We start from the raw sequence: 15,701 nt of genomic DNA, 5'->3' as shown, positions 1-15,701 counted from the left end.
TGGGGGGTCTCCTTAAGTTCCCTCTTCTCACACCAGAGCCGTTAAAAGATAAACTGAGGCATATTAAAATTTTTAAGAGCTTGTTTAAGCAAAAATCAATTCGATTGGACAGCATCCCTCCTAGGAGATAGAAAGGAGCTCGAAGGGAATGTACAAAATGAGAGAATTTTGTAGGCAGAAGGAAGCAGAAACAAGGAAGTTATATTAGGTAAAAAGGTTGGTTATTGCAACCTTACTTTCGTTTAGGGCAGGACAGGGGTCTATCAGGCAGATTAACTAGTGCTGATCAGGCAATTCCTGATAGACTGGTTTGAGATTCCATTTTGGGGAGAGCCAAAACTGTAATTAAGTCTTGGTTTGGGATGTGGGGCTTAGCATAAGTGACTCCATTTGGGGCCTGTTGTCCTGTTTTTAAGAGCAGTTAGCCATAGACTCTGAAAATATTACATATTTTCCTTACATAAGGTGGAGATCTCATTCTCATAAACTGTGCACATATTCCATGTCCTCTGTAGTCTGCTAATTACCTAAGGGAAGAATTTGTTCACCTTTAGGAACTCCACTGCCTAGCACTGAACCTGGCACATCATGTAGAGAACTTGCAAAGCCACTCACATAACATGCTGCCTAGTTGTTGTTCCATTATCATACCTTATGAAATGGAGCACATATTATATGTGTCCAAGCAGATACACACAAAAATACATATAAATAGATTAGCAATATAATTTTTCTGAAGTCCTTCCATTATGCTGGTTCTAAACTCTGAGAACCTAAACAAAGTGTTTCTATATTCTCAAGAAAAAAATATATATTCTTCCTTTTAGTTGGGGAGCAGTATAGTAAAATAAACTTTGGGGAAGGCAGACCTGCTTACATTTTGTATGCCTTTTCTTTTTCTCTGACATTTCTGGCTCCTGTAGTGGCTCTGTTCTGATGGGCTGCATGGTGCAGTCACACAGGAGGGCATATTGACAACAGTGTGGGCAAGGAAAGAAGGGGGCTGTGTCCATGGGTGTTCCCTGAACCTCTTTTACTCCCCTTAAACTTCAGAGGCTGATGCTCAACCTTAGAAACTAGGTTTGGGTGTGGGCTACTCAGTGTGCAGCCTGACAGTGGGGATGATTCAGAGCCACGAGGCATACAGCACCTTGGAGAGCACCCCCATGATGGTGCTGGAGGGATACTGGAGATGGTGAAGAACCATGGGAGAATGAGCAGCTGTTAGGAATGAATATGTCTTATCTGGTCACTGCTCAGCCTAAAATCCTTCATAGCTTACTGCTGCTCTGGGTATAAAGTCCAAAATCCTTGCCATACCTCTCAGGATCTCCCATGAACTGATGGCCTCCTTCTTCAGCCACATGTGAGATGCCTTCTTCCACTTTCATTGCTCAGACGTACTGGCCTCTGGTAGTTCCTCCAACATGACTGGCTTTCCTGCTTGAGGGACTTTATGGAAACGGTTCCTTCCATGTGGAATAGTTTTCTTCTCCAACCTTCACCCAGTCAACTCCAACACGCTCTCCCCTGACCCCTCAAAGTTGGTTAGTGCCCCCAGGTTTAGATTCTAGCCCCCTCTACTTGCCCTTTCTCACAACTCATCACCTTTTCAACAGCTTGTCCATTGTGTCTTCTTCACTGGATAAGCTCCATGAGAGCGAACACCAAGTCTGTCTCACTCATCCCAGGAACTGCCATGCCTGTCCCCTTGCCAGATGGACACCAGACCATTAAGAAATATCTGTGAAGTGAACACGCATCTTAAAACTTTTAAAGATAATTCTCTGAGCCGACTGGGTGGTGCTACCAGAAACATGAGAACCAAATGGGTTCTGCCTGCTTTCTCTCTCTTTCAAACCCAGCTGGGAAGCAGGAGGATTGAAGGGCAGGCAGTAGAGGTGGGGATTCTGGGTGAGGAATCTCAGCCAGGGAGCCAGGCCAGGACCCTCACTGTGAAATAGGAATGTTTTCAAAGAAGTGACCCTCTGCTGGAATCCCTCAGTTCCAAGGTGGTCATTAACTTTGAACTGTTATGCAGCGTGAATAATTTGCCTGTGGAAAAAATTTAGCACTAACAGTAGTGCTACTTTCGTCATGAGAATCCTGAAATCCTGACTAATCTCAGCTGGACTCAGTCCAGACTGTGCCATTTCCATAACATGGAAGTATAACCCATAGCCACACCAGCAAAGCCACCCCTTAACAAACAAAGGACCTGAGTGCTTTCAAGGAAAAAACAATGAGATCCTCAGGAATCAGGAACCCCTAAACTGATGACTTGGGGAAACAATTTGGCTAGAACTAAATTATTAAAGTCGTATTTAATGTAATCAAATTAAACTTCTATATCTGGATAAGTTTTGCCTTCTGGGTGTGTGTCACTTGGTCAGTCTTCCCCAAATCATTAAATTCACTCATTTAGTTATCATTTGAGGGCCAGAAATCAAAGTGAAAGAAGGGTTTCTATCCAAAAAGACCTTATTGTCTATTCAGAGAGACAGACATGAGAAAATAAGTGGAACAAAGAGCTAGAGGAATGACAATACACTTATAACTTTCAAATTCCAAATGATACTTTCAGCCCCTGCACAGAGACAGACCTTGAAGAATCCAGTGCAGCTTCCAGAGCACCAGTTCTACATATTTTGGGCCCCTTGCATTTAATATTGTCTCAGGGGTTCTCAGTTTCCCACGTAACCTATATCAATGTCTTCTCTGAATAAGCAAGCATGAATGCCAAAGCATCTTAACCCTACTAATTATAGCAAGCTTAGTGACTTTTCTTAAACTGCCTTACCTAGAAACTCAGTATTCTTAGTATACTCAGTGTTCTTACCAGATTATCAAACACTGTAAAAGATACAGTTTGCCTGACACCATTTCATGCAGGTTCTCTGCTCAAAGACTATAATCCTAGTGTTTGTCTTTCAATTACTTTATACATAAAATGTCAACTTGACCTCTATTACATGAGACATTTAGATTTACCTTACCAAAAATTAAATTCCAGCTACATTACTAACAGTGATATTTTAATGACACAGTTATGAATTGCTAATTTGCATAATTCTATCCATATGACCACGGTGACTGGGGCAGGGATTGACACATGGTTTAGAGGAAATCATGGGATGGTTCAGGATCTACTGGAAAGAAATGCTGTCTTTTTTTGACTCAGCAGAAACCTGAGAAGATGCAGGCCTACCATTTGCTATTGGCAGCAATCCTGCCACCAAACACGGCCCCAAATCAAAGAAACCTTAAAGAAGAACAGAGCTGATTCCTAATGCCAGTTTAAGCACCCGTATCAACCCCTACTGAGACCACTCGACACCTGGCCTTGCATGTAAGTGAGCCTAAAATTCCTTCAAGTCCATGAGTTAGGTTGGATGTGACTTGCAAACCAAAGAGACCTAACAGACTTATTCTCACAGAAGGAACAAGGCAGGAAGGAGACTGCAGACAGGACAAGTATAAGTCACTCTGTATTTATTTGGTATTCAATGCACTTCCCTTTCCAGAGAGAAATTACAGAGTCTGGAGTATCCCATTTTAATAAATACCCTGCTTCTGGCTTTGCATCCCAAATTTTTATGCCCCTTAATCAATGTTTGGTACCGTCACATACAGTGGTTAAAATTTTTCCCTGAGATTATAAGGCTGTGCCTTTGTCCACAGAGTATCTTTCCCTCCAAAATTCAAGAGAAAAGTAGGAAACGGAAAGTCTTCTGGTGGTGGGAGAGGTGGATAACTTAGGTAGAATTCCTGAGAAAAAGGTGTAGAGTCAACCACACCACTAATTAATATTTCCCTGGCTGTGAACTCTTATCCTTTCAACATCTCCAAACATTCTAGAAGGGAAATTGCATAAAAAGACACTTTATCTCAATGCTGTGTGCAAAGCAGGTTGGCTTCTGGTAACTGCCAGAGCAGTCTTGATGTCTCAGTGTCCAGTAAAGTGCAGAGCTAGTGAGGTACGGACAGCCTTCCCCAGGGGCATATGGCAAAGAGAAAAACCCGGACATGGGTGATGAGAAAAAACTGTTATCACACTATACACTTAGTCAGGCCTGCAACGTTTTTCAAAATGGTTTAAAATCAAAACAGCTCATGATCCTCCACAAGCAGGAATGGGGAGAGGCTTAGTGGATTATCATCTCGAATCAAGGCAGCAAAGCATAAGGCAAATGGACATGAATCTTCCAGTCTTGGTGCACAGAGCGTCAGTTCTGAAGAAAATGCAACTTCAGCAGGAAATCACCCCACTGGGTTCCAAGAAATCACATGTGGGAAGGAGCCAGCTTGCCAGGATCAGTCACTCTTAGATGGTGTTGTCAGTCCTCCACCCAAGATCTCCCTAGAGTGGCACAATGGATTGACTGTGTTCCTTACTGAGGACTCCCCTTTTTAAAAATAAACAAGCAAAAGTTTCCCTAATCTAACCCACATTCAACAGTGGAAGAAGGCAGCAGTTCCTGGGGAAGGAAGAGTGGGAAAGGAAGCCGGGCGTCAGGCAAACACACTTGGGGACAACCTGCTGGAGAGCGTGCAGGCCTCTGAGGACAAAAACGTGACAGGCAGGCTGAGCGCTGGCAGCTGTGGCACTTCCGGAGACATCATTCCATGGACACAAGGCTCCCAATTCCCTCCCTTAGGTTTTCTTGTGATAGTTCTGACAGGCTTTCGTCATGTCTTTCAAGAAGTTAGGAACTCCTTTCTGCAAAGGAAAGGAGACTGTCACTTCTATGTCCTCACAGGGATTATTCCTAATTCTTCAGGATGTGGCAAAGGTAAACGAAGATGGCTTTGGGAGTAATAAATATGACAATAGGGCCCACGAGCAGATTTCCACAGAGCGTTCCAACCGATGATGACAAAAGGTAAGATGCAGGGCACAGGTAAGGCTGAACCGCAGGGGCCACTGTTATAAGACCTCGCTGTATATTTTAACTTTTGCTGATAAGAAGCTAAGATATTTCTAAGACACCATTTTTTCAAAAGAAAAAGAAAACCCAAAAATGAGATTGGGTTAGGATGTGGGATTCTTCCAAAGAAGTTAGAGAAAGGACTTGCTTTACAGAATTAGAAAATGGTAAGGATTGGGGGCAAGAGGCAGGATATGCCATGCCTTAGTTAGTGTTGAACATTGTTCAAGACTTTCTCCAAACATTGTTCTATTTACTCCTTCTCTACAGGGTGGGAATATCCATCTCTATTTTTAAGAGGGAAGAAATTGATGGCTTCCCTAGATTACACAGTCAGAAACAAGGCCAGGATTCAAAATATCATGTTTGTCTCAAAACCTATGTGCTTTTTCACTCTCCCAGGGAACTGGTGAGCCTTCCAGCCAGTAAGTAGGGCCTTATAAAGCAGACTGAATGGTCGGCATGATTCCAGGTCCTAGGCAATTTCTAGTGATCTGGGTACCACTGTGGTTCCCTCTCCTTACAGAAAAACAAAATAACCATAAAAAAAACTGAAGGCTTCCCCAGGCTTGGACATGGCTGGTGTCTCCTGGGCCAGGTTGGCCTAACTCCTCCATAAGCAGATAGAGGATCCACAAGCACCACTGTCCCTATTGCGATCTACTGTGATCCTGGTGCGGGGGTCTCAGAGCAAAGCAGGGAGGGCTGACATTCCAGGTAAAGATTATTTGACTTCTGTCCCAGCCTCTGTGCTGGGTATTGGTAACCCCAGTCCTAATCATAGTCACTCAACAGAGCTGTCTCATAAAAGAGCATCATGAGGCCTGAGACAGCACATCTCTTCAGCCTGACAGCCCCAACATTTGTCACACACACTTCCCCTCCTGCCTCCTGGGATCTCACCTTGGCAGCCCAGTTAATGAGCCAGGACGGAATTTGGCCACCTGGGTTATCGAAGTAATACATGAAAACTAGGGAGGGAAAGAAAGGACAATTCAAAAGGAAGAAACATGTTAGAAAGATACAATAACAAACCCTGCAAACATTCCACATTCATATCCAGGTCCAGAAAGTAAGGAGGGAGGTAACATGGAATTCAGGTGGACTCGGCCCTCTGCCTTGCCTTACGGGAGACTTACATGTAAACATTCTGAAAACAGCCAAAGCACATTCTGCTGATATTTATTAAACTCCTGGCAAGTGCTAGACTTGGATATAGTCTCTCATTTTATTATTTCTCTCACTAATCATCTCAGTCCTGAGGAGCTGATAAAATTGAACCCCAGTTTATAAATGATAAAATGGAGACTCAGAAGAGTGGGGTGACATGCCCAAGGTGGCAGATCTAACACGCGTCACCACTAAGTTCAGATTTTGCCACAGCCTCAAGGCCACACTGATTCCAGTCCAGCAGGTGGCCGCATGGACCCCTCCCAGCCTCTCTCCAGAGGCTGGAACTCAAGGCAGGCAGGTCCTGAGTCCCTGGGTTTTTGCTGAGCAGGAGCTGCCTCCTCAGAGATGGTCCCACCAGCCCTCCTGCCCCGCCTTGGCCAGCATGTGCATGGACAGGACCAGCCTGAACTGAGTTTCTAAACATTTTGATTCCCTTGGATGTTCTGATTTCATCTGGACGATGCAAGAGTCAATAAAGAATGAATTGATCAGATTTAAACATCCACGCTGCGTTGTAGCCAAGCTTCTGTGGTGAATTGAGTCTCCCTTGTTTCTTTTGCACCCATGCCTAAGTCTCTGACCTCAGGGAATAAGCATCCTGCATTTTATGTGCCTTGCAGCCAGTGTGGCCTTACATCGGTGGCCCTGGCTGGTGCGCCAACACGTGCCCTCTTTTTACCTTTGCTCCCCCTCTTGCCATCGCTCTGGATCGCCAGGCTCTGCTTGTACTGCTTCACCCGAATCACGCCCGACTTCTCTGGAAACTGTGGCATGGAGGTGCTCTGGGCCAGGATCACGTGGATCTTCTGTCCTTCATGGTCCAGCTCTCGCCGCTGCCGCACATAGACGTACCACACCACCAGTCAAGGCACAACATCAAGGCCAGCACCTCAGATGAGCAGAAGGAAAGCCCACAAGCCAGAAGCAGAGGGAGATAATTCTGTTCCTCCACTTGGTATTTGCTCCCTTGCACTGTTAGTTCACTTCCTGCCCTATCTGCCTACCTGCCCTGCAAAACCATAGCTCCTCCCAACTGGTGTTCTTATTTGAGAGCGTGTATTACCCACCTGTGAATGGTTCCCTGCTGCTTTTAGTTATGTGGGGAACCCACTCCTCGTTTCTCCAAGATGGCAATGAGATTTCAGAGGACTGGTCACTTATCAGCTGTGTGATCCTGGTTTGGTTACTCAACTTTTCTGAGATTGGTTTCCCTCTGAAAGAAAAGAGGGTACCACTGCCCTGCAGGCAGACTTGGTGTGGGCTCTAGAGAGAGACTAGAGCAGAAGCAGCCCTCAGTAAACAATGGGGCCATTGCTCTTTGTCCTCTCCCTAAGCCCTAATCACTGACCTCTATGCACAGAGGATGGTCAGGAAGGGTTACTTACACCTGGAGATCACAGGAAGACACATGAATACCTGAATATTTAGTAGGTAGATGCCCTTGTTGATTCTGGTTCACCAAGAATCATGAAGCCATTTCAACTCAATAAACACTTACAGAATAACCACTATGTCTGTGGCACTATTATAGGGAAGATGATTTGATTTTAAGAAACAACAAGAGTCACCACTTATTGAGCCCTTACCACGTACGTGCATCGTGTGCTTTACAGTTAGCATCAATTTTGATCCTGAGAAAGTCCCTGTGAGTTCAGCATAAGTATCCCCATCTTACAAATGACCAAATTGAGGCTCAGAGAAGTAAAGAAACTTGCTGAAGATCCCATAGCCCAGCTGAAGTGATGGAACCTGAACTTGAACCACGATTAGGCTCCAAAACCTGGTGAGATTTTCATAGCTACAGAGGGCTCGGCTCTTTAATGTGTTCATTAGACTTTCCAATAGTAGAATTTCAGGTTTCACAGGAGAAGGAATTAAAGCCTAAAATAATCCAAACAATCACTGTAAGTACAACACAGTTACACTTTTACTGCAACAGCCGCGACCACAGCCCCAGGCCAGCTCCGAGGCTCTACAGCACCCACGGTGGGCTGCCCCTCCCCCAGGCACCTGCAGGATGGTCTATTGCCCCCACTCTCTATGCACTGATGAGTAAAGCTCTTGAATGTTTGAGGGAAGGAATGAAGTTGCTTTAGCTCTGGATTTCCTCTCTCCGAAGTCTTTTATTTTTTCCTCACAGCAAACATGGTCCCACACCTTGCTTAGCTCATGTGATGGACATCACCTGACACTCCACTGAGGAAAAATTAACTTGATATATTGACTGCCATTTCACAGAGTTCTTTGAAGGGCTGGAAGGTCCAGCATGGCACACAGTCTATGAGTGGAGAGCCAATAGTTTACTGAGGCCCAGAGAAGTGAAGGGCATTATCCAAGGTCACAGACCAAACCAGGAAATGAGCGCACACTTAACCTGGGATCTTTCCCTCCAAAACTAATGTTCTTTTCCATTACACTGTTCTCTAATCTAAAAATTGAATAGCCCTTGTTGGAGAGACATATGTGTATATACAAGGACTAAGAAACTCATTACGGGACTGTGTGGCACTAGAAAGACAATGAAACCAAACTTCAAGGAGCACCAAGTGTCCACTCCTGAGAACAGCCCCCAGCAGTATCCACATGAGGTCAGAAAGTGGTGTTGCCCTGGTCCAGATCACCTTCTCGGGTCAGAGCTGGACCTGGGCCCAGGCCTGCCTCTGCCGCCCACTAGTGGTGAGAAACTGATGAGAACCTGAGCAGGGCTCTGAACTTCCCTTTGCCTCAGTTTCCTTCCCTGACTGATGGGGATGATGGCTCCTACCCTGCACAGTTGTTGGCAGGAGGAGAGAAAACCACATAAAATCTAAGGGATTAAGTAACCACAATTTCTTGAAATACCTACCACCTGTATTTAGCAGTCTGTGGGAATTGTGCCAGAAATAATCCCTATGGAATCTGTAATCTAGCTGGGCCAGGGCAGACACATACACACAAAACACACAGAAACAATACCCACAAACCACCCCCATGCCCCCTCTCTTTCTAAAGAACAATTATTTAGGAACATACAGACTTACAGAATGTTAGACCTAGAAAAGATTCCAGCGATCATCCAGTTCAGTGGTTTCCAAGTTTTTTTTTTTTTCTTTTAATTCCACAGACCCTTTGTTAAAAGGATTATTTATGAAAATTCAGTGTGTAAAACATTCAGCTGCTATGATTGAAGAGAACAGTGGAGTGGAAATCTCACCTGTCCCCACCTATATTCTACCCCATCTGCCCACCCAGCAAATGTCCATCAAACATCCCCAGGCTGGCCTTAAGGGGGCCTCATAGAGCCTTGGAGTGTCAGCTAAGACTCCTCACATCCATTCAACTGCTTCATATCGTAATCAAGGAAACTGAGGGGAAGAAACATACACACAGTGTCCAGATCCATTATTCGCGGAGGAAGGGAGGTGGAGGGAACTGGAAATGTGGGGCCTGAGTCCCAGCCCCAAGTCTGCTGCTAACCACCTGAGTGTGAGCCTCTGTCACATTGCCTCTCTGGGTCCCTACTTCCTCTCCTATAGATTGAGAGAGTGTATCGAATATTCTTTATGAAAAGTTGTTTTCAGGTCCCCAATTCTCTGGCACAAGGATTTCCTAGAAAACTTTTCAGGAGAGTTTGAGCTGCCCTCCCGTGACCACAATTACAGATGCTCCATGTGGTCAGGCCTGGAAATCTGAAAGCCACACAGGAAGCAACAGCTGTAGCAGATGTCTCTGCAAGAGTCAAAGACAATACTGTCCACACCTGCTGGACATAACACGATTGGGTGATGGCCATGGGGCACAGAAACACTTCAAAAGCTGAGTATCGGTGTGCTTTTGGAAAGGATACATCTCTGTTAGACATGGGAAAAGGGTACTTGACTTCCCAGTACACCGCTGCTTCTCCATTGCATTCTTTTTCATAAAGTTCTAAAAAAAAAAAGAAAAAGAAGAAGTGATTGCATCTAGAAGCCTCTTTGGTGTCTATTAACAAGGAGCTTTGCCTCCCATCAGGAAACTTGCACAAGCCTCTTAGATAGCCTTATCCACCAGAAGTCAGACAGAAGAAACAAGATGAACTATAATCCTGCAGCCTGTGGAACAAAAACCACATTCACAGAAAGATAGACAAGGTGAAAAGGCAGAGGACTATGTACCAGATGAAGGAACAAGATAAAACCCCAGAAAAACAACTAAATGAAGTGGAGATAGGAAATCTTCCAGAAAAAGAATTCAGAATAATGATAGTGAAGATGATCCAGGACCTCGGAAAAAGAATGGAGGCAAAGAACGAGAAGATGCAATAAATATTTAACAAAGACCTAGAAGAATTAAAGAACAAACAAACAGAGATGAACAATACAATAACTGAAATGAAAAATACTCTAGAAGGAATCAATAGCAGAATAACTGAGGCAGAAGAACGGATAAGTGACCTGGAAGACAGAATGGTGGAATTCACTGCCACAGAACACAATAAAGAAAAAAGAATCAAAAGAAATGAAGACAGCCTAAGAGACCTCTGGGACAACATTAAACACAACAACATTACATTATAGCGGTCCCAGAAGGAGAAGAGACAGAGAAAGGACCCAAGAAAATATATGAAGAGATTACAGTCAAAAACTCCCCTAACATGGGAAAGGAAATAGCCACCAAAGTCCAGGAAGCACAAAGAGTCCTAGGCAGGATAAGCCCAAGGAAAAACACATCGAGACACATAGTAATCAAATTGACAAAAATTAAAGACAAAGAAAAATTATTGAAAGCACCAAGGGAAAAATGACAAATAACATACAAGGGAACACCCATAAGGTTAACAGCTGATTTCTCAGCAGAAACTCTACAAGCCAGAAGGGAGTGGCATGATATATTTAAAGTGATGAAAAGGAGGAACCTACAACCAAGATTGCTCTACCCAGCAAGGATCTCATTTACATTTGACGGAGAAATCAAAAGTTTTACAAACAAGTGAAAGCTAAGAGAATTCAGCACCACCAAACAAGCTCTACAACAAATGCTAAAGGAACTTCTCTAAGAGGGAAACACAAGAGAAGAAAAGGACCTACAAAAACAAACCAATAACAATTAAGAAAATGGTAATAGGAACACACATATTGACAATTACCTTAAACATGAATGGATTAAATGCTCCAATCAGAAGACACAGGCTTGCTGAATGGATAAAAAAACAAGACCTATATATATGCTGTCTATAAGAGACCCACTTCAGACCTTGGGACACATACAGACTGAAAGTGAGGGGATGGAAAAAGATATTCCATGCAAATGGAAATCAAAAGAAAGCTGGAGTAGCAATACTCATATCAGATAAAATAGACTTTAAAATAAAGAATGCTACAAGAGACAAGGAAGGACACTACATAATGATCAAGGGATCAACCCAAAAGAAGATATAACAATGATAAATATATATGCACCCGACATAGGAGCACCTCAATACATAAGGCAACTGCTAACAGCTATAAAAGAGGAAAGCGACAGTAACACAATAATAGTGGGGGACTTTAACACCTCACTTAAACCAATGGACAGATCATCCAAACAGAAAATTAATAAGGAAGAAACACAAGCTTTAAATGACACAATAGACCAGATAGATTTAATTGATATTCATAGGACATTCCATACAAAAACAGAAGATTACACTTTCTTCTCAAGTGCACACGGAACATTTTCCAGGATAGATCACATCTTGGGTCACAAATCAAGCCCAGTAAATGTAAGAAATTGAAATCATATCAAGCATCTTTTCAGACCACAACGCTATGAGATTAGAAACCAATTACAGGGAAAAAAACATAAAAAAACACAAACACATGGAGGTTAAACAATACACTACTAAATAAGCAAGAGATCACTGAGGAAATCAAAGGGGAAAGCAAAAAATATCTGGAAACAAATTACAACAACAAAACAACGATCCAAAACCTATGGGAAGCAGCAAAAGCAGTTCTAAGAAGGAAGTTTTTAGCAATACAAGCCAACCACAGGAAATAAGAAAAATCTCAAATAAACAATCTAACCTTACACCTAAAGGAACTTGAGAAAGAAGAACAAACAAAACCATAAGTTAGCAGAAGGAAAGAAATCATAAAGATCAGAGCAGAAATAAATGAAATAGAAACAAAGAAAACAATAGTAAGGATCAATAAAACTAAAAGCTGGTTCTTTGAGAAGATAAACAACATTGATAAACCATTAGCCAGACTCATCAAGAAAAAGAGGGAGAGGACTCAAATCAATAAAATTAGAAATGAAAAAGAAGTTACAACAGACACTGCAGAAATACAAAGCATCCTAAGAGACTACTACAAGCAACTTTATGCCAATAAAATGGACAACCTGGAAGAAATGGACAAATTCTTAGAAAGTTATAACCTTCCAAGACTGAACCAGGAAGAAATAGAAAATATGAACAGACCAATCACAAGTAATGAAGTTGAAACTGTGATTAAAAATCTTGCAACAAACAAAAGTCCAGGACCAGATGGCTTCACAGGCAAATTCTATCAAATATTTAGAAAAGAGATAACACCTATCCTTCTCAAACTCTTACAAAATATAACAGAGGGAGGAACACTCCCACACTCATTCTAGAAGGCCACCATCACCCTGATACCAAAACCAGAGAAAGATACTGCAAAAAAAGAAAATTACACACCAATATCACTGATGAACGTAGATGCAAAAATCCTCAACAAAATTCTAGCAAACAGAATCCAACAACACATTCAAAGGATCACACACCATGGTCAAGTGGGATTTATCCCAGAGATGCAAGGATTCTTCAATATACACAAATCAATCAATGTGATACACCATATTAACAAACTGAAGAATAAAAACCATATGATCATCTCAATAGATGCAGAAAAAGTTTTTGACAAACTTCAATGCCCATTTATAATCAAAACTCTCCAGAAAGTGGGCAAAGAGCAAACCTAGCTCAACATAATAAACGTCTTATACGACAAAACCCACAGCAAACATCATTCCCAATGGTGAAAAACTGAAAGCATTTCATCTAAGATCAGGAACAAGACAAGGATGTCCACTCTCACCACTATGATTCAAGATAGTTTTGGAAGTCCTAGCCACAGCAATCAGAGAAGAAAAGGAAATAAAACGAATCCAAATCGGAAAAGAAGTAAAACTGTCACTGTTTGCAGATGACATGATACGATATGTAGAGAATCCTAAAGATGCCACCAGAAAACGACAAGAGCTAATCAATGAATTTGGTAAAGTTGCAGGATACAAAATTAATGCACAGAAGTCTCTTGCATTCCTATACACTAATGATGAAAAATCTGAAAGAGAAATTAAGGAAATACTCCCATTTATCACTGCAACAAAAAGAATAAAATACCTAGGAATAACCTACCTAGGGAGACAAGAGACCTGTATGCAGAAAACTACAAGACACTGATGAAAGAAATTAAAGATGACACAAACAGATGGAGAGATATACCATGTTCTTGGATAGGAAGAATGAATATTGTGAAAATGACTATACTACCCAAAGCAATCTACAGATTCAGTGCAATCCCTATCAAATTACCAATGGCATTTTTTTACAGAACTAGAACAAAAAGTCTTAAAATTTGTATGGAGACACGAAAGACCCCGAATAGCCAAAGCAGTCTTGAGGGAAAAAAACGGAGGTGGAGGAATCAGACTCCCTGACTTCAGACTACACTACAAAGCTACAGTCATCAAGACAATATGGTACTGGCACAAAAACAGAAATACAGATCAATGGAACAGTATAGAAAGCCCAGAAATAAACCCATGCACCAAGAATCACCTAATCTATGACAAAGGAGGCAAGGATATATAATGGAGAAAAGACAGTCTCTTCAATAAGTGGTGCTGGGAAAACTGGACAGCTACATGTAAAAGAATGAAATTAGAACACTCCCTAACACCATACACAAAAATAAACTCAAAATGGATTAGAGACATAAATGTAAGACCGGATGCTATAAAACTCTTAGAGGAAAACAGAGGAAGAACACTCTTTGATATAAATCACAGCAAGGTCTTTTTTGATCCGCCTCCTAGAGTAATGGGAATAAAAACAAAAATAAACAAATGGGACCTAATGAAACTTAAAAGCTTTTGCACAGCAAAGGAAACTACAAACAAGACGAAAAGACAACCCTCAGAAGGGGAGAAAATATTTGCAAATGAATCAACGGACACAGGATTAATCTCCAAAATATATAAACAGCTCATGCAGCTAAATATTAGAAAAACAAACAACGCAATCAAAAAATGGGCAGAAGACCTAAATAGACATTTCTCCAAAGAAGACATACAGATGGCCAAGAAGCACATGAAAAACTGCTCAACATCACTAATTATTAGAGAAATGCAAATCAAAACTACAATGAGATATCACCTCATACCAGTTCGAATTGGCATCATCAGAAAATCTACAAACAACAAATGCTGGAGAGGGTGTGGAGAAAAGGGAACCCTCTTGCACTATTGGTGGGATTGTAAATTGATACAGCCACTATGGAGAACAGTATGGAGGTTCCTTTAAAAACTAAAAATAGAATTACCATATGACCCAGCAATCCCACTACTGGGCATATACCCAGAGAAAACCATAATTCAAAAAGATACATGCACCCCAATGTTCACTGCAGCACTATTTACAAGCCAGGTCATGGAAGCAACCTAAATGCCCATTGACAGGCAAATGGATACAGAAGATGTGGTATATATATACAATGGAATATTACTCAGCCATAAAAAGGAACAAAATTGGGTCATCTGTAGAGACGTGGATGGATCTAGAGACTGTCATACAGAGTGAAGTAAGTCAGAAAGAGAAAAATAAATATCATATGTTAATGCATATATGTGGAACCTAGAAAAATAGTACAGATGAACTGGTTTGCAGGGCAGAAATAGAGACACAGATGGAGAGAACAAATGTGTGGGCACCAAGAGGGGAAAGTGGTGGTGGGGGGGTGGTGCTGTGATGAATTGGAGATCGGGATTGACATGTATACACTAATACATATAAAATGGATAAGTAGTAAGGACCTGCTGTATAAAAAAATAAATAAAATAAAATTCAAAAATTCAGAAGAAATAAAAAAAAGCAAGAAGCTTTGATATGATGATCCTGTAGGGATGCTAAACCACTCACTCATAAGGCACAGAATTCTAGAAAAAGTCAGGTTTACTACCACTGAAAGTCTGCTGCCCAGGGGCAGAGTCTAGTAGATATAAAAACAGAGTAAAAATAAAAGAACCCAGCAAAAATTGTTCATTATATAGCACAAACAACACTCTCAAAAAAATTCAGTGAAATAAAATTAGGCATTAAAAAATAAATTTTCAGGTTTAAAAATCAGGGAAACCGGGCTTCCCTGGTGGTGCAGTGGTTGAGAGTCCGCCTGCCGAGGCAGGGGACACGGGTTCGTGCCCCGGTCTGGGAAGATCCCACATACCGCGGAGCGGCTAGGCCCGTGAGCCATGGCCGCTGAGCCTGCGCGTCCGGAGCCTGTGCTCCGCAACGGGAGAGGCTGCCACAGTGAGAGGCCCGCGTACTGCAAAAAAAAAAAAAAAAAAAAAAAAAAA

The 15,701-nt window shown here is 42.1% G+C and overlaps 1 protein-coding gene across 8 annotated transcripts in view; it reads right to left on the bottom strand.

Annotated features, from left to right (window-relative positions):
- Positions 1 to 3,485: 3,485 nt before the first annotated feature.
- PCTP (phosphatidylcholine transfer protein) overlaps positions 3,486 to 15,701 on the bottom strand; it is a 77,554-nt gene continuing 65,338 nt past the window's right edge. For 7 of the 8 annotated variants that reach the window (XM_029211994.1, XM_029211989.1, XM_029211993.1 and 4 more), the window contains 4 exons: positions 9,928 to 10,007; positions 6,781 to 6,952; positions 5,832 to 5,899; positions 3,486 to 4,720 (listed from right to left, as the gene is read on the bottom strand). In XM_029211994.1, the coding sequence (XP_029067827.1) occupies positions 4,655 to 4,720; positions 5,832 to 5,899; positions 6,781 to 6,952; positions 9,928 to 10,007 (386 nt within the window). In that variant the 3' untranslated portion in view covers positions 3,486 to 4,654. The remainder of the gene's footprint in view (positions 4,721 to 5,831; positions 5,900 to 6,780; positions 6,953 to 9,927; positions 10,008 to 15,701) is intronic. The other variant, XM_029211992.1, reaches the window with a different exon arrangement.

This window comes from Monodon monoceros, unplaced genomic scaffold (assembly GCF_005190385.1).
Source record: "Monodon monoceros isolate NGI ecotype Baffin Bay Population unplaced genomic scaffold, NGI_Narwhal_1 Super_Scaffold_9, whole genome shotgun sequence".
NCBI classification, from domain to species: Eukaryota; Metazoa; Chordata; class Mammalia; order Artiodactyla; family Monodontidae; genus Monodon; species Monodon monoceros.
This window is presented reverse-complemented; position numbering and strand designations above follow the sequence as displayed.